General features: G+C 42.0%; 1 protein-coding gene across 1 annotated transcript in view; it reads left to right on the top strand.

Annotated features, from left to right (window-relative positions):
* Positions 1-1365: 1365 nt before the first annotated feature.
* The window catches only part of STMN2 (stathmin 2), a 57220-nt gene continuing 38275 nt past the window's right edge, over positions 1366-20310 (top strand). The window contains exon 1 of the mRNA XM_074985723.1: positions 1366-1436. Coding sequence (XP_074841824.1) covers positions 1418-1436 — 19 coding nt within the window. The 5' untranslated portion in view covers positions 1366-1417. The remainder of the gene's footprint in view (positions 1437-20310) is intronic.

Here is a 20310-nt window from a genome sequence, read left to right as displayed (position 1 = left end):
ACATTTGACTAGTATCCAGCACAAGGAACCCCACGAAGCTGTAGCAGGTGTGATACTGAACAGCCCAGCTGAAGAAGGTGAAAAGTGCTGTTGGCACAAGCAGGTTCTGAAAGCCTGTGGTCAATATGGAGACATCAGAGCCAGCCAGCGAAATTCACCAGATGCCTACAGCTCGGTGTGCCTGTGCCTTCATATTTATCACTCCTGTTTTCCGGTGCTGGGCGGTGCAGAAGAGGAAGTCCAGCAGGAATGAGATAGTACAGGAAGGTAGTACATGACGACCAATCTACTACCTAACCCCATACCATGCTTTGTATTTTGCCTACACTTGGACAGAGACTTGCTTCCAACTCAGACATGTCTTAGGGTTACGTTATATTTCTCCGTTAGCTTCAGGTCCCTACCCAGATTTCTCTTAGACTGTTTCAAGACACATCACTGACCTTTTCTCTGAGTACAATGGAGGAAAAGCTTTATCCCCCCGACTCTTTCTTTTCTTCCCCTCCCTCGCCCAGGGATAAAAAAGAGGTTTTTCCTTCATCACCTTCCAAGGATGATAAATAACTGATCATTTCTCAAACCCCAAGCGGTCCCTTCTCAGAGATGTTCCTGAGGATTCACTCATAAGCTACACTCTTTTACCAAGCAGATCAGGTTACCAAAATTTCCATTGTTGTTGGATGGTAAATTAGTTAGGTGGTAAGGGCGATCATGAACTAATTTTCACATTCAGACCGCTTTGCATTTTCTAGAGCACTTTGCAAACATGACAGTGGCTACCACCGTGTAGGCTTTACCACTGAATGCCTCGCTGAGGAATGAGTCTCGAAACCAGAAAATACCTACTGAAAAGCAAGAACCTGCGGTGCAGGTATATGCAATGTGTGCGTTGCAGTATTGCAAGGTACAGAGGCAGGCTAATGAAAACGACTGTAATTGCTGAAAGGGCTCGGAAAAGCTTTGAATTATGTCGCCCTTTGTCCTATTGTTAAAAATGCACTTGTGCGTATTTTCCAGGTAGCACCAGGAGAGCTTGCAACCCCAATGGGCTTTTCATGTAAGACATACAACATTTGACATGGACTGTACTATTAAAACTAAAGAGGGGGAGACGCATTCAAGGACTGATTTCCATTTCAAACTCCATCCTAGCCCTTTGGACTCCAGCACCCTGGCTGGATCAATATTTAATGCTTGGCGATTCTGGCTCCGCGGGAGTCATGTCAGGGGACCTCCAGAGCCAATCTGCTTGGGTGGAGGAGTGCTAATTATTCATGGGCTCCTGCCTCTTGCTCCTTCTCTTGCACAGCCCCACGCTGCTGACTCAGTGCCTTATTCAGTCTTCTCTCTCCCTCTCCACGGCTGGAGCCGGACCCCGTTGCCTTCCCAGCCTGTCAGAAGCTGCATCCATCCCACCATGGCTAAAACAGCAATGGGTAAGCGAGCGCATCGCCTTTCCTTCCGCCGAGGCAACGGCCCCTGGCTCCTAGGACCACCGGCTGTCTTGGGTGCGCCCTTCCGAGGCCTTAATGGCTAGAAAACGCCGGGACCGTGTTACCCCGCGGTTGGTTAGTGGGAGTTGGGAGCGGGGGGGGGGCCCTAGCCGGGACGCGGAGGCAGGTCGCTGGGGGGGACTCAGGCAGATGCGTTGAAAACTCATTTCAAGGGGAGTCGTTTGATTTTAACGGGGTTTTTATTTTCCCTGGAGCTGCACCCAACAGCGCCCCGCCCTCGCCCGCAGGGTGCAGCGCGGCGGCACGCGCAGCCCGAGCCCGGCGCGCCAGCCAGGTGCGGCTCGCCCTGCTAGGGGACGCGCTGGAAAGCACAGCCCTTTCGGGGCTGGCAGCGAGCGGCGGCGGGGGGCGCTTGTCCCGGGCCACTTCGAGAAGGAGCCCGAGCTCAGCGTCGGGCCGGGGCCGCCTTTTGTTTTCCGCGGGCGGGGCTGGGACGGGGGCGCCGCGGGGTTCCTTTGTGTAGCTCTCCCGGGGAGCGCGACCGGAGCCTGCAGCGCCAGACCCTAGCGCGCAGCACAATGCGGGCAGACGGGCCCCGCCCACGCCGCGGCGGCGGCGCTGTGGTCCCGGGCACGCCCAGGGAGCCCTGGCCCGGCTCCAGCCCACCTCCCCGCTGCCCTCAGCCCTCAAGGAGCAAGGCGGGCGGCGATCGGGGCGGAGGCTGCGCGCACAGACCGAGGAGCCTCACCCCACACCCGGGTCCTGCTCCCGCTCTCGGGCGCTGGCCCCTGGCCGCCTCCCTGCAGCCTGACCGGGCGAACAGTAGGGCGGGGCTCAGCAAGGGAGCCCACTACCGTATTTTACCTAGGAGATGCGACAGCTGCTCTGCCCAGCCTCTGCGGCCCCGCTGCCAGCCTGCTTATTTTTCCGCTCGGGCACAGGCGGACGGTCTGTGCAGCTTTCAGCAGCCCCGCCCCACCCGCTGCTCTGTGCCTGGCTTTGCCGATCGCCCCCTGCCGCTGGAGGCCGGGCGGGCCGCTGATCCCAGAGGTGCGGCGCCGCCCGGGGCGGGGCAGAACTGCCGGCTCCAGCTCTGGGGAGCTCCCCGCTGCTGCCCCCTGTCAATACAAGTGCATTAGCCGGCCGTCATTGAACGCCCTGGGGGAGTCGCCCAGGGCTAACCCGAGCGGGACGCCTGCCTGCCCCGCCGCGTGCGGTTAACTGCCCTCCGGTGGCCGCAGAGGGTGCAGAGGAGGGGGTGGAAGGAGCGACAGGCGTCAGCCCCAGACCGCTCTGTGCAGCCGGCTCCCGCTCCCCGGCTCCCTCCCCACCGCCTTTGCAGAGCGCGGGCCGCCAGACAGGCAGTGATGCCTGAGAGATCAAAGAGTTTCAAAATACAGCCCGGCCAAGCGCTCGCGGCCGCCTGGAAGGAAAGCAAGGGCGGAGCCAAGCCCTGAGCCTCCGGGCAGCCGGGTTCTCCGCTCCATCCTTGGTCCTCGGTGAGCGTGAATCCGCCACCTCAGCGCTTAGAACACACCCTGGTCTTCTCCTTCTCTGAGCAATCAGCCGTGGGAGGGGAACCAGGCTAACCTGGGGGTCACCTCTAGGGAAAAGGCCGCGCCAGCTGTGTTGGCAAAGAGACAGAGACAAGGGCTGTGGGAGTCTGGCCAGCCCTGCAGTGCTGAGCCCGCCCTCCGCTCTCCCTTGCAGCAAGCTGGTAATTAGTATTGATCATTTGTAGTCACTGGGAGACTGATCACTGCAGAAGGCCCCGGCTAGGAATTCTGTTGCCATAGAAGAAAGAGCTCCTCAGACTTTGATTCATGAGCCTGACCGTCTTCAAATGTAAAGGGTTCTGCGGCAGGGGAGGTGGTTGAAATCATTAGATTCCCCCAGAGAATGATTGACTAAATCTTCCCCTCCTGTTTATTAACTACCTCCTGATCACAAAGCCTCTTAGTTGTTCTCCCAGTGAAATACAGATACATACAGTAAAAAAATACCCCCACTCTTCCAAAATTAGAGTGCAATTAATATTTTAAGAAAATATTAATTGCACTCTAATTTTGGAAGAGTGGGGGTATTTTTTACTGTTTGATTAGATATTAAATAGCATCTTTCAATAAACTCCCACGGGAAAAATTGCTCTATTGTCCATTTCTATAGGCTTTACTCTTACAGAGATTTGACTTTAGAAAGTACTTAAAATATAACAGGACCGTTTTAGTCTATTCCATAAACAAATAGAAATATGTTTTCTTTTGCAAATAAGCTTTAGTTCTACTTCTGGGGGGAACTTCCAATCTTGCAAATCTCCAGCTGCTGTTAAATAAGCCACTATGGTTTTGGACCAGCGCATGAAGCTGTTACCCACTTGTGCACTGGCAGAATCACAGTGCTTTAATCCCTTTCCTGTATTTATTACAGAGCACTAAATAAGGGCTAGCTCATGTCAGCCTCTGAGTACATAACAAACCTCTCATCCACTGAAGCTGTAGTGGATCAGGTTCCCCTGAATATATATGGCCCCAACCCAACAAGGTATTTCATCACATGCCCAGTTTTAAGTAGGTGAATATTCCTGTCTCCTTCAAAGGAATTAAACATGATCTGAAAGATAGGCATGTGCTTAATATTCTGCAATGTTAAAGCAAGACAGGGCCTAACTCTGAATGCTTTGCTCAACCAAAATTTCCTTTAAGATTTCAACAAGAATTTTGTCAAAGCAAAAATTGAGGATCTAGGCCTCGATATGCATTTATTATTGACCTGTTAGGTTTTAGTTGTTCTTTTTGTTCAATATGTGCTTGTTATGCACTACATTTCATATAACCCGACTGCACATAGGATTGCCTTTAATTTTACCCTCAGTCTTCTGAGTGTATGCACAATGTGCCTCAGATGGTATATAACCATAATTTGTCATTGGATTTGGTCCACTGGCTGCCTTGGCTTGTTCCAGGTATGACGAGGAATGCAACATGAAAGCTGACCTGTGCTTCCCTTTACCCTAAATGATATGTAACTTTTGACATTTCATTCCAAATAAAATCTGAACATACACAGATACAGAGAACTGGAGAAGACACTAAGGAGATAAGGGGCTATCTATATCGGGCCATTCTTCTGGCATCCGGGTAATAGGAGGGTGACATTTAGGTCATAAAAACATGTTTAGACAAAAATCTTTTAAAAAACCCTCTCCTTCTACCGTGGTCTTCCTACCTGCTTAATTTTGAAAAGATTTTGTCAAATAGAAGGACACTGGAAATTGTAAATCATATTTTCAAGCATTGTTTAGTTTGATTTCAAAAACGTAACTAACAATGGACGAGTGACACCATGGGTTGGGAGGTTGGGACAGCTGAGAAGCTCAACTGATCATACTTTTCCTCATTTGCAGATTTCAGTCATATTCATGAAAATGCTATAAAAGTGGTTCAGATATTTTCTTCTATTCTAAACCCCCTAATTTCTGCGCTACGGATGGAGTTGGGTAGACATCCAAGAGAATATATAATAGTTGCTGAATGTGTGTTCCCCACATACCATAAGAACATAAGAACATAAGAACATAAGAACGGCCATACTGGGTCAGACCAAAGGTCCATCGAGCCCAGCATCCCATCTGCCGATGGTGGCCAATGCCAGGTGCCCCAGAGAATTTACCAGCATTTACCATTATTGTTATATTACCTACATAGACATGTGCAGCTATTAATCTACATTTTGTTGTTTAATGTAACTCTTTACAACATATTATATAACATTTTAATAACTAAGGGCTTGATTTGACTAAATTCTGAGCACTGTGGATGCTTAAGTGGATGCTTAACTCTAAGGATGAGTAATCCTACTGATATCAGTGAGATTATTCTTGTGTTTAAATTTAGATATAAGATTAAGTATCATGCTGAACTAGCAGGAAAAAAATGTTCCTTTTCATTATTATGCAGCTTCCTATTGTACAAACCTACCCTATTATGTTGTTTCTCCTTATAAAAGAGAGTCCAACTCTTTAATAACTTGTAAAGTCAGAAAATTACAATTAATATGGAAGCTAGAAGCCCAATTCAACAGAAAATTATCTTTAAAAGGTAATAAAAATAGAGAATGTACAGAACATAATTGCTTAAGTGAGCCTAGGGTCCAGTGAAATTAATAGTTTTGCCTAAATTGGGCAGTAACAGATCCTATAAGTCTAAACTTTGGTTGAAATCCAGCATTAGAAATACTTTCAGGTTCCATAACTATCAGAATCATATTAGTGGCTGCCAGATACTGTACTAGTCTTTACAGAAATGAAGACTTCATATTGTTTATATTCACCTACTGTTTTAAAAAGTAGTGGGTCTGACTTTTCATGAAAATTCAGTTGACAGATTTTAAAAATGGCTCATAAAGCCAAGAAATTAGAGGGTTTCATGCTACCTGATAGAACTTCTTCACCTGCCCTTGATGCTTCTGGGCACAAGCATGACTTCGTACATGACATCACAGATGAAATTGCACAAGTTCCTGAGCAAATAAACACAAAAATGCATGAGAGTGAAAACTTCTAAGATGTCCACCCACATGAACCCTTGATTTTAAACCAAAGGCTTTTCATTCATGCATATAAAATTCATTTGTATCAATTTTGGCAATTAGCATCTGTTTCATCAGCAACTAATTTAGAATTTCCTTTTTTGCTCATTTATTTGTGTTAGCAATTTAAAGCTACATTTCACCAGACTCTGTTTTACAGGGATATTCTTTATTATTAAATAATGGCTACAGGTAGCTACAGTATAAAGCTGCTAGAATATAATTATTTTTTATTGTAAGATATATTTTTTAAGAATGAAAATGCTAAATTAGGCCCCAAAGAACTTGTAAAATAATACATTTAATCTGGATTCATTTCAAAACCTGATACACAGTATGAAGGTTGAATAATCATCCTTAATGTGTATTTAGATAGTACTTTACAACTTCAAAGAGCTGTACAAACATTTACCAAATAATCCTTATGGCAATCCATAAAGAAGATAAGATTTACTATTCCAACACTGCAGAGAGGAAAACTTGCATACAGATGGCAAAGTTTCATGCTGGCTTTCATCCTGACTGCACCAATATTGATGGGGTTGTATAAAGCGTAAGTCAGGTCAGAATTTGGCCCATACTGGTTATTCACTCTTTTTGGTTGCTTATTTTAAGTCACTGCAAACCAGATTTTCAGTGATTCAGATTGTCCAAATCTTCTAGAAGAGTTAGTAGGTGCTGCTGAAATTCAGTACCTCTGAAAAACCAGCCATAGGGTGTCTTAAAATTGACACTTAGAAATGGAGTCATCCAACTTTCGTAAATACGCTAGGAAATATTTACCTGCCAAAGACCAAACAGCATGTTAGTGGTAGTTTCACAGCTAGAACCCAAAAGAACTAAGATCTGACCACTAGACAATTCTTCTCTGGAATCAAAGAGCCTAGATAGCCTATCTTCTCAAAGTGAGGTACCCCTACAGACCCACAAACGTTGAGTGTTTGCCCTCTTGCCTAAATTATTGGTCATCAGTATCCCACAGTCTGCTTCCAAAAGCAATGCTTCCTGGAAGAGCGAACACCACATCATCAATCAGTGTTGATAGGCTGCTTCTCTAATATCTGTCTCCATAAAAACTAAAGCCAACTGCTCATGCATGCAAACAATATTGTAAAGTGAATTGTTCTGCCAGTATGATCAGGAAGAATACATGAATGTATATGTTAAAGGCTGAAGAGCAGACAAGATATATCAGCCATTAGCAATTATCTTCAAAAACTCATAGAAAGCAGGAAAGTTTCTGGAGGACTGGAAGAGGACAATTATTGAGCCAATTTATAAGGGGAAAGGACAACTTGGGAATTACAGGCCTGTCAGCTTAATTTCAGTACCCAGGAAAGTAATGGAGCAAGTAATCAAGCAATCAATTTGAAAACATTTATATGATATTAAGGTAATAAGTAACTGTCAACATGGATTTGTCAAGAACAAAAATGTCAAACAAACCCAGCAGCTTTCTCTGAGAGGGTAACAAGCCTTGTGGACAGAGGGGAAATAATAAATGTGGTTTGTCTTTGTCTTTAGTAAATCTTTGATATGTCTCACACAACCTTCTCATAAACAAACTAAGGACATAAAAGCTAGAGGTACCTACTGTAAAGTAGGTGCACAACTGATGGAAAACCATTCCCGAAAAGTAATTATCAGTGGTTCACAGCCAAGCTCATTGAATGGGGTGCTGCAGAGATCCGTCCTTAGCCTGTTTCTGTTCAATATCATCATAAATTATTTAGCTAATGCATGAAGTTTGAAGATTATTCCAAGCCTGGGAGGGATTGCAAGTGCTTTGAAGGATAGAACTAAAATTCAGAATTACTTGGACAAACTGGAGAAATGGCCTGAAATAAACAGGATGAAATTCAATACAGACAAATGTAAAGTGTTCCACTTAGGAGGGAACAATGAATTGCGTGCATACAGCATGAGAAATGATTGCCTACAAGGGAGTATGGCAGAAAGGAATCTGGGGTTTATAGTGGATCACAAGTTAAATATGAGTCAACAGAGTAATGTGGTTTTAAAAAGGGGTGAACATCATTTTAGGATGGATTTGCAGGAATATTGCCAGTGAGGCACAAACGAAGTAAGTCTTCCACTCCGCTGCGTGATGATAGGGTCTCAGCTGGAGTATTCCAGGAAAAATATAGACAATTTAGAGGCAATCCAGAGAAGAGCAGCAAAAATAATCAAAGGTTTGGAAAACATGACCTATGAAGAAAGACTGAAGAACTGGGTTTGTTTAGTCTGTAAATTGGAAGACTGAGGGAGGACTTGATAACAGTTTTGAAATACATAAAATGTTTTTATGTGGAGGAGGACATAAAATCATTCTTGTTAATCTCTGATGATAGGACAAGAAGCAATGGACTTAAATTGTCAGCAGGGATGTCTTAGGTTGGACATTAGGAAAGACTTCCTAACCGTCAAGGTGGTTAAACCCTGGAACACATTGCCAAGGGAGTTGCATAATCTCCATCACTGAACATTTTTAACAACAGGGTAGAGAAACAGCTGTCTGAGATAATCTAGCCATTATTTAGTCCTGCTTTGAGAGCAGGGGATTAGACTAGATGATCTATTGAGTTTCCTTCTGATCCTACACTTCTAATCGAAAGAACATGGGTTCTACTACTACAGTATCAATTACATGGATAGTTGATTCTGCTTGGGAGATGTGGACTCTCCAAACTAAGGATCAACCCCTGTATCCATGTGAGTCAGTTGGAGCTCTGCCACCAAACTCAACATGAGCAGGACAGAGTCTTGCCGTCAGTTGCATGGGGCCACTGATACCAGATTTCTGTCACCAGGTTGGCTATAATTCATAGACATGTATCTGAAGGTAGGACTGAGCCCTAAGACTCCATGTATTTTTGATACTGCCTATATTGTTCTTTCTTCAATTTATGGACAGTGCTAACCCTAGAGCAAGTATGCCTCTTTAGATAGTCAGGAGCCAAAGTTTTCGTATTTACATGTCTACAGTTGTGCTCCCAAATCCATATTTAAAAATAGTGGCCTGATTTTAAGAGGCACTGAGCACCCGCAACTCCCCCTGAAGTTAATGGGAGTTATAATTGCTCTGTCCTTTTGAATCTCTGGATAATTAAATTCTGATGTCTGCATATAGATTTGGAACCCTAACTATGGGAACCCACCTTAGAAAATGGTGGCCTGTTAAAATGGAATGTACATCAGTGTCGTTCATCTGAGCAGCGTCCAGCATGCACACCTGCTTTGTGATGATGCCTTCTTTGTTACATCTATATGTTTTCCCTTTCCTGCAATCTGGTAATAAATATTAGTTAATGGGTGAAAGTAAATGTAAGATACCCATATAGGCCTGTGCAGTTAAACTGGTACATGGCATTACCATCGCGCATTAGGCTTTATTTAACAATTTCTTTCATTATTATAGTATCATTTTATGGCATCCATATAGATGGTAAATAATTATTCCAACCTGAAGAATCTGGAATTACAATAAAAGTTATTTTGTAGAGAAAGGATGGTCTTGTGGTTAATCCACATAACTGTGAGTCACAGGACCTGGGTTTTGTTTTCAGTCTGACGGAGACATCTTGTTTAATTTGGGCAAGTTCCTTAATTTCTTTGTGCCTCCATTTCCTCATCTAAAAGATTCATTTACCTCTGAGGTGTGAAGTGCTATTACATTTTTTCATGCGTGGAAGTGCTGTGAGATCCTCTGGTGTTCTACAAGTTTAAAAAATAATAATTAAAAAATGGAGATCAGATCAAGCAAAACAGCAGCTTCCTTTCTGAAGTTATATTAGCATTACATTTCCTAAAGGCATCTTGATAACCTTAAGATGCCTTGTGTTTGAAAAATTATATCATAGACATAGTGGATGCCATATGAGTCTATAATACCATGGCTGTTTACTTAACCCTTACTTTGCAATATATTAAAATACTTGTTTCTGTTTATATATAAAGTCAGTACTTCTATATACATTCCCAGTGGTGAACATGGCTATCATTTTTCATCTCAACCCTATTTTCCACCACTTTTGAAATTTCTTTAAAAATTAAATGTCCTTTTGCCCTAAGATTTCTCTGAATCCTGAGGCTATGCCTACACTAGACATAGAAGTTAACCGCCGATACGCAGTTTTAGCTACACCAATTGCATAGCTAAAATTGACTTATCGGCGATTGAGTTCAGTGGCCGTCTACACAGAGGAAGGTCTCCCATAGACCTTCTTTATTCCTTACTGCTCGCGAGGAGTTCCAAGGTCAACTTTGACCCCAGAAAGCACAGTTTCATGCATGCGCAAAATGAAACCCTAGAAGATCAACCCCGAGCGGGTTAATCATCCACAGTAGTGTGGCTGTAGGCTCAATGTAGACTCATTTAGTTTCTCTTCTTATGTACAATAGGCCCATTCCTGCAATTAGTTAACCAGGTCAGACCTCCAGGAAATGACACTTTAACTCTTAAGGAATCAAGCATTGCAGTACACAGCATGCATGCATGAGAGTGTGAGATCTGTGTTTTCCCCTAGGAAATATTATAAATTAAAATGTAATACACAAATCAGACCCTATCATTTCTCAAAGCAATTTTGTGGCAGTGACATTTCTTTATGCAGCCCATTTGTATTGGTCCTCATTAAAGACCACAAGTAGTAACTCTGTATCTATTCGTTTTCCTCAAACCTTTCAGATGAGCAGAAAGATTAATTGACACCATTCAGCAATTTTACAATCCTGCAAAAACAGCTTCTTTCTAGGTACTGACATTTAAGCTACTGTGCAGATGTCTACATATGACACTCCAAAGATTGCATTGAAAAAGCAGAACACAAAGATTGCATTTCTAATTTAATAGATACCTTTCCTGATACCTTTAGCTTTTTTCATGCTGTCAAGACTGCAGTCTGATAGTCTGCAGTATCATAGTCTGATTCTTTATAAAGATAAGAAGGTAATTACAACCCACACTCACTCTGGTTTTTAAAGTGATTCTTCAGCATTTATTGAAGACCTACATGTTTCCAAGGAGAATGACATTATGCCAGGAAAGCAAGATGTTACATTTTAAAAATTAATACATGCAATATTAATAATTCATTCTTGAAAAAAAACATTAATAGTAAGACATTCATTTTAAATCTGAATATAATTAAAAATTCAAGTTACTCCCTAGTGAAGTGGAATTCAGTTTATTCACTAGTAAAATTTCAGGAAGGCTAGGAGCTTATTTGGGGAGCTTTAATGTGCACTGCAATGAACTCACAGCTTAAGGTTTTGCCCTCTAGTGGCAGGAGGCCTGGACAGTAAATATACCAGTGAGAGTCAAATGCAGTACAGATATTGTGAGTGGTGTGCAAATTTATTACATATACATCCTGTCAATCCTGCACCAGAATTTTCAACCACAAAGCCCTGGGCTCCTTCTATACAGAAAATATACTACCAAGATGCGAGTGATGTTTGAACAACAACCTAAAACCTTTCAGCTACTGAACACAAGACACTGCACAAAACTAAGTCTGCAAAAATGTTTTAAGATAACAATACACTTAAAAACAACAAAATCAAACCTAAGTTTTCTCTTGATTCAAGAGGTAATTTCCTCAGGCTTAGAAAAATGGAAGAGTCCTGTTTGGTCCCTGCTGCCCTGGGATGGCGAATGCTCAGTGTAGATGGAATTGCCAAAGAAATTTAGCCAAATGCTAACATGTTTCTACTGAGCATATGTGAAGACTGAGAGGAGACTTTTTTTTCCCAAAGGTTTATAACTTAGTCAAGTTTGGATGAATTTTCATAGAAGCAGCAAAAGGCATGTCTCTAATAAAATAGACACCTCCCTGCCAACTGTCAAGCCCTGGTTCCAAAGCATGGAAGTGCATCTCCACTAAATGGTAGTAAGAATTTTAAATAGGCAAACAACATGTTTCCCTAGGCTTACTCTTAGAAATAGCTGGACCACTTTTCCTGAGGCAGAAACCTGGCTTAACAATTACAGCCAGCTGGTTGAAGTTTGACAAAGTTAGAAGCAATGAGAAACAGCCTTATAAATGAAAAATTCTGGGCAATCTGAAAAACTCCATATTATCTGATGTGGCAGCACAGACAAAATAGCATCAGTCTTTAAAAAGTGCAAATTGTTTTAGTAGTATTAATTTGTACTGAGTACACATTTTATTATCTACAATGTAACAAGATATAAATATTTTAGCCACCTCTTCAGATGGTTTAAATTAACTTAGATGATTTAAACCAGCTGAGGTTTGGCCACATTATTTATTAGATACTTAAATAATCCTTGAGACAGAGACAGGGAAGGAAAGAAAGAAAGGACATAATCCTGTAGTCTCATAAATTACAAGCCATCCTGTGGCACCTTTGAGACTAACACATTTATTAGGTCATGAACTTTCATGGGTAAAACCCACTTCATCAGATGTAAAAGGTAGTCTAATAGTTAGGGTACCTATCTAGCAATTAAGTGACCCAAAGTCTCGATCCCTGCTCCAATCACTTTAATTCTTTATCCACCGTGGAACAGCTTCAGAAGAAGAGCATGAGGGAGCCCAACATGAGAACCTGTGACAGTTCAATAATGGGCATAGTGAGAAGTGGGAGACCTATATTCAAATCCTGTATCCCTCTCTAGCAAAGGTTTCCCACATCTTACATGTGTTTTCTGTACCCTGGGCACCATTACTATCCCCCACCTCCTCAGCTTTGTGAATCACAACAAGTCCAAATATACAGGCATTCTCATGTTCAGCTTTCCAATGCCTATAGCCCTTTGTAGATACCATCCTCAGGGAGTGTCCAAACAGCAATGTTATTTCACAATAACGGCTGCTATTCCAAAATAAATTTGCGAGAGTCTACACAGCAAAATTGCTATTTTCACATAATTTTGAAATGGCAGCTGGCTTATTTTGAGTTCTGTAACCCTCATTCTATGAGGAATAGTGCCTATTCTGAAATAGATATTTCAGAATAGGGTCTGTATAGACAGAGAACAGGGACTATTTCAAAATAAACTATTCCGGAATCGTTTATTGTGAAATAACACTGCTGTGTAGATATAACCCCAGAGCATTTCCAGGGTTTCTAATCCAAAATAGGCTCTATTGTGTGTGGACACAATATTTTGGAGTAAATTCAGAATAAGCTTATTTTGGGGCTTCCTTGTAGTGTGGATGTGTTATTCCAGAATAGCTTATTTTGGAATAATAACTCCAGAATAAGCTATTCTAGAAGCATTCTGTAGTGGAGACATGCCCTCAGTGACTCCACACACAGGCTAGGACACACTATAGCTACGTCTACACGTGAAGCCTACATCGAAGTAGCTTATTTCGATGTAGCGACATCAAAATAAGCTATTTTGATGAATAACGTCTACACGTCCTCCAGGGCTGGCAACGTCGACATTCAACATCGACGTTGGGCAGCACCACATCGAAACAGGCGCTGCGAGGGAACGTCTACACGCCAAAGTAGCACACATCGAAATAAGGGTGCCAGGCACAGCTACAGACAGGGTCACAGGGCGGACTCAACAGCAAGCCGCTCCCTTAAAGGGCCCCTCCCAGACACAGTTGCACTAAACAACACAAGATCCACAGAGCCGACAACTGGTTGCAGACCCTGTGCATGCAGCATGGATTCCCAGCTGTGGCAGCAGCAGCCAGAAGCCCTGGGCTAAGGGCTGCTGCACACGGTGACCACAGAGCCCCGCAGGGGCTGGAGAGAGCGTCTCTCAACCCCTCAGCTGATGGCCACCATGGCGGACCCCGCTATTTCGATGTTGCGGGATGCGGATCGTCTACACGTGCCCTACTTTGACGTTCAACTTCGAAGTAGGGCGCTATTCCCATCCCCTCATGGGGTTAGCGGCTTCAACGTCTCGCCGCCTAACGTCGATGTTAACATCGAAATAGTGCCCAACACGTGTAGCCGTGACGGGCGCTATTTCGAAGTTAGTGCCGCTACTTCAAAGTAGCGTGCACGTGTAGACACGGCTTATAGTTGTTATTTCTGGATACAAATGTATCCGAAAATAGTAACTCTATGGCTAAACACCACACTATTTTGAGCACAGTATTCTGTTTCTGGTACCCTCATCATATGAGGAGTAACAGAAACATCAAAATAGCTACTTATTTCAAACCTCAGAGCCATGTGGCTGGCACCAAGTTCGAAATAAGTTAACTTGAAATACATTACATAATGTAAAGTGTGTACGTTATTTCAAGTTACAGCAGCAACATAGCCATAGTCAGACAGACTCCTGTGCCAGTGCAGATCCCCATTCAACTCACCTAAGCCCAAGAACATGGGTGCAGGGATCCATCCATGAAGAGTTATCTTCATAACCAAAGAGCTCATATGCATGTGTGTGTCCAAGATTAGAGCTTTACAGATGATCACTCATTGTAAATTATCAGAAATCTATTTCTCGGTGCAGTCTTTACAATCACGAAACCATCTATAGATATGACGTTTAGGCCACGTCTACACGTACACGCTACTTTGAAGTAGTGGCACCAACTTCGAAATAGCGCCCGTCACGGCTACACATGTTGGGCGCTATTTCGAAGTTGAAATCGACGTTAGGCGGCGAGACGTCGAAGTCGCTAACCCCATAAGGGGATGGGAATAGCGCCCTACTTCAAAGTTGAACGTCAAAGGAGGGCACGTGTAGACGATCCGCGTCCCGCAACACCGAAACAGCGGGGTCCGCCATGGTGACCATCAGCTGAGGGGTTGAGAGACGCTCTCTCCAGCCCCTGCGGGGCTCTGTGGTCACCGTGTGCAGCAGCCCTTAGCCCAGGGCTTCTGGCTGCTGCTGCTGCAGCTGGGAATCCATGCTGCATGCACAGGGTCTGCAACCAGTTGTCGGCTCTGTGGATCTCGTGTTGTTTAGTGCAACTGTGTCTGGGAGGGGCCCTTTAAGGGAGCAGCTTGCTGTTGAGTCCGCCTTGTGACCCTATCTGCAGCTGTTCCTGGCACCCTTTTTTCGATGTGTGCTACTTTGGCATGTAGACGTTCCCTCGCAGCGCCTATTTCGATGTGGTGCTGCCCAACATCGATGTTGAACGTCAACGTTGCCAGCCCTGGAGGACGTGTAGACGTTATTCATCAAAATAGACTATTTCGATGTCGCTACATCGAAATAAGCTATTTCGATGTAGCGTGCACGTGTAGACGTAGCCATAGCCTGTGAAGGAGGGCAGAAAGATACCATGAAAGCCTTGGTTAAGAATTTGCACTGCATTTAAAATGTACAGTATATATGAATTATTACAGCTCATGCATTTATGCATTGATTTTAGATCTGCAGAAAATCACTGCAGGTCCATTAAGCAAATCTGACCAAAGCTATTTGTAACAAAAGAAGCTTCTTCCAGACAGTTACCCTTATTCTAGTTTTATTACAATAATCTTACAATTTAACATATCTCGCCATCAGACATTTGTCTTCTAGTCAATTAAATATATTTACTTGCTCTACCAGCTAATCAGGATCCAAACACAAGCTTGTCCTGGGGGAAATAAATCTTTTTTTGTCCTCAAACCTTTACTCTTTTCTGGTTACAGACCTCAATAGTGTTTCTAATCCTGGTTCTTATTACTGATACATTCCAACAATGTACTGCTGAATTAGTTCTTTAACATGAGCAATCAAAATGCTTTCTTGCCTTTATAAAGAACTGGGAGAATGCACTAGTTGGAACATAAATCAGCAACTTATTAATAATAAAATATAGCATTATGTTAGTTTTAAATCCTTCAGAAGGCAGTGGAAGCCATAGAATGACATCAACATTAGAAATAGGTCACAAATGTCACATTTTTAGCATTACAGCTGCTGGGCTTTCCAGGACATTGCTTAAATACGGGGTGGAATGCAAGGTTTATCAAAGCAAATGGAAGTTTTGCAATTGACATCACTGGGTCCAGGATTTCATCCATTAATAATGCCACTGCCAATTAAATATAATGTAACAGCTTAAGAGTTAGAAAAAAATCAGGAGTTAGAAAAAAATCAGATCTGCTTTAATAAGCATGAGGGAGAATTTGTACTAGTAGAATACTGCAGAACATGGGCCACATCAAGTACACGGACAGATTTGTTGCTCACCTCCTTATGGAAGCTGCTTCCCTGACAATCTTAATATCCCTTTGTATACGTTAGCTGAATTGCATTGCTCTAGTGTACATACGCTGCAGTCCTCCCCAGTTCAGTGGATGCAAAGGATTTAACCCTTTTAATCAGTATCACTCACTTCCAGGAAAATCCTTAACACAACCACACCCATTTTCTCTGCTAGATTCTGTTTGACACTGAAGGATTCCAGTGGCTCTATTGTTCCAGATCTTGTTTCTTTCTCAAACAGTAAGAGATAGGTGTGGCACACCAGAGTGGCAGGAGGAGACAAGCCTTTATTTTCTAGTCCAGTCACCTGACATGGGTCAAGGTGACTGAAGGTGAGATCAGTCATATAACAGAGATACAATCTACTCATTCCGGTGACTGTGGTTACTCTCAGTATCCTGAAACTGCCAGCTTTACTAAGCAAAGAAAAAAATTCAACAAGCAAACAAAACACTCTGATTTTCATTTGGATTTGTTTGCAAGTTTGATCCATGCAGATGTGTCCAAATATACTAAATGTTGGTTCACACATTTGCTCTAAAATCTGTCCAGGATGCTTCCAGTACTATCTTGTGGTTTTGTTCAACAGTAGGACCCACTGAGCTACACCAGCTGAGGAACAGGCCCTGTGTTTTATTTGTGCCTCTTCCCAAACATATATGACCATTTTAGGCACTGCAAACAATGTGGACTCTCCCAGCTGATCTGAAAGCACCTGAGCTGCTATGTCCCCACATTTCTGGTTTACTTCCGCTATGTATGTTGCTGAGCCAATGTTTACAAAGTCTGTTACAATGAGTCTCTTTACTACCCTGGAAAATATTTTCCTCTATCTCCTTCTCCTCACAGCTCTTCAAACAATAGAGCTGGTTTCACTAGCACAAGGACACTCAGTTGTTTGGCAACTTGAAAGTCTGGCTGCCTTACTATTATATTCCAAAGACACCCTACAGTGAATATAGAAGTTGCACATATTTAAATGCTTGGAAATGCCTCCTCTCTGTAAACATGACTAACATTGAAGTTCTAGATGGATATTCAGTTTTCAATCTGACAAAAGAACCAAAATTAACATTTTGATAATTTTGCTGTCTGGTTATTCTTGTGTTTTGCTTAGAAGAACGTGAGTGACCCTGAGAACAGGATCTGCTCTCTGCATGTGTGATGGGACTTGATTACATGTATGTAGAATCATAGAATCCCAGGGCTGGAAGAGGCCTCAGGCAGTCATCAAGTCCAGCTCCCTTCCCATAGCAGGATCAACCATAACTTCAGCTTAACCCTACATCTTCCCTAATCCTACATTTTCACATATTTTCTGTAGTGCTCAAAGTTATCCAAAACAGCATGTGATATGCTCCAAATATAGTTTCCCTTAATCTTAAATATGAGAATGTGCATACGTGTTTTCCTGATTGAGATGCTTTTCAGAATCAGCACCTCAACTTGTCTACTCCCAACAGTGCACTGTATTTTACTATATCTTACTATTAAAGCAGTATAACCCCCAATCCTACCCTATCCCACCCACTGGGGATGGAGAAACATCAGTTTAAAAGTATTGCTATTCCTGTACAGGAAAGAGAATAAATTGTACAGGTAATAATGCCCTTTTATACCAATATAACTGTATCCATAGTAGGGGTTGTAATAATCATAAAAATCATACCCCTAACCAACTTAGTTCTATCAGTAAAAAACTGGAGGGTGGCCAGGTCTGAGTAAAAATTCAAATGGGTCTTCACTATCTGTCAGTCTGCTATGATGTGTCATTTATTCGTTTGTTCTAGCATGCACATTTGAAAACCCAATTATTAATTAACACATTCTAATGCATATACTTTATCACTTTAATACACCACTTACATATAATAGTTGGATGTGTATACATGCATCCAAGCAAACCTTATTATTTGCAAACTGATGGGAAGTCTTTTGCTTAAAATATCCTACTGAATCTAAGTTTCCAGACAAAATAGGATTTTTAAAATTTCAGCCTGTGTTAGCTATTGTATTCTGATATTAGTCAGCAGTGGGGGCAGAACACAGGAGCAATTGTGGACTATGAAAGAGGAAATGGTTACACATATTTAGCTTTTGCATTAAGTATGTTTCATGCAGAATGCTGAAAAAATACCAATCAAAATTATGTCAGACTACAGAAATAATTTTTTTCTGAAAATAACTAGATACTGCGTGGTAAAGGGGCTTTTTTCTGATACAGGAGTTTCTTTTATCTGACAGATATAGGTTAACCTGAGGCATTGCTTTCACAGTTCTCACAGCAATAGATTATCTCTGAAATGGAGTCTCAGGGTAATTATAATATGAGAGTAATAGCAATAGGTTTGGCCCTCACTGTAATCATTCCACAGGAGCTGAGCACCTCTAATTATGCAATAATAAAAACCAAGATCCCACCTGTATTGCAATTTATAATGTCATTCATTCTACATATTATTAGAAAGTTCTATTTAGCTGATTTCACTCAGAGCTAAATTTGTCTAAAAGAAACAAAGAAATACACCATGCAATTTAATTTAGGAACTCTTTTTCAGTGCCTGGTCTTATAAGGAAGATGAGCTCCTCCAATACTGCATTGGAACTACAATTTTAAAAGTAATAAAAAGCTGTCTAAGGTATTTTAAAATATAGTCTTAAGAATGGAGTGTGATGGGCACTAAGCAGAAATTTGAATACAACTATTCATCATACAACATACATTCTTGATATAAGAAACTTGTTTTCTATGCCAGTGTTACAGTTACAGATCAGCTAAAAGCAGCTGCTTGGATCTGCTTCCTGACACAGGTCCCTAGCTGCTGTAAAATGACATGACTTCATCAATGGAATTGCGATAAATTGATTGAACTAATCCAGTTTTCACCAAAGGACCTGGCTCTACAGTTTGAGAATAGCAGTTGATCAAGAACAGTATTATTTAACAGTAGCGATTGAACCTTTCTAGTCTGGCACTTTCTGATGTGGCAATGTCGATGGTCCGGTATGATTTCAGTTATCTGGATGGCCACTTATCATGGGCGTGGCCAAGTTTCCCATGGTCCCATAAAGTTTGTTTACAGCCACTGATCCTGTCTCTCAGTGTTGTGTGCTGTTATTTAACTCTAATTTACTTCTAAATGTTTTCTCAGAGCCCAGTAAGCAGTGAAAGTTTTGGTAACACTGCTAGGTAATATTGACCTCCTGTGGTTTGGCAAATTCTCTGTTTTAGCACTGGTCAGGTCTCAAGAGTGCCCAACTAAAGAGGTTCAACCTGTAGTATTTATTTCTATTTCAGTACTACCTAGGAGCCTTACCCGTGAACCAGGAGCTCAATACACTAAGCACTGTCCAAATACAGAATAAACAGCTGGTCATGTTTCATAATATTTTGGTAATACTGCTAATTTCTTGAGAAAGGCAACAAAGTGATCACAGTGATTTGAAAGGAATATCAATGCGCATTTTGTTGAGAATTAAAAATAGATGTCGATACAAATAAAAAATAAAGGTGCTACAATACCAAGATGAAATCAAGCAACAGTGTGAGACTTGGAATCCAGATTACACTGGCAAGACAACCAGTATATCAGGATTACATCACTACAATGTAGTTAAGGCAAATGCTTTGTCAATATGAAATAAAATGGCATCAGTTTCTCAATGGTTTATACGAGATTAAGAGAGGACTCATTAGAGAAAGTATGCCCAGACCACACTAATACATCAGGAGGATCCTAAATGGAAGACAATGTAAAAATACATTGTGAAAATAACAATTCTATAATACCAGCCTTCCAAAGTACAGGAAAGTACATGAAAATACAAAATACAAAAGCAAAGATATTTTGAGTTAAGTCTTACACGAAGTTCTACACCATCAACACAGTCCTATTGTGCTAAAGCATTGCATATGATCCTGAAGCATCAGAAGAATGGAAGTATTGTTTTAATTAAAAACAGGTTCATTAGATAGACAGGAACAATTATGCTTTCATTTACTTTAATTTGCAAGAGCAGCATATTGAAGGGTATTTTGCCACACAGAATGCCTAACATCCCCCCTTGTCATAAGCGAGGTTATATGGTTATTGATCTGGCAGTCACAAGACCTGTCTTCTA

This window comes from Carettochelys insculpta, chromosome 2 (genome assembly GCF_033958435.1).
Source record: "Carettochelys insculpta isolate YL-2023 chromosome 2, ASM3395843v1, whole genome shotgun sequence".
Lineage (NCBI taxonomy): Eukaryota > Metazoa > Chordata > Testudines > Carettochelyidae > Carettochelys > Carettochelys insculpta.
The sequence above is the reverse complement of the archived record's forward strand: the minus strand, read 5'-3'. Positions and strand labels throughout refer to the sequence as shown.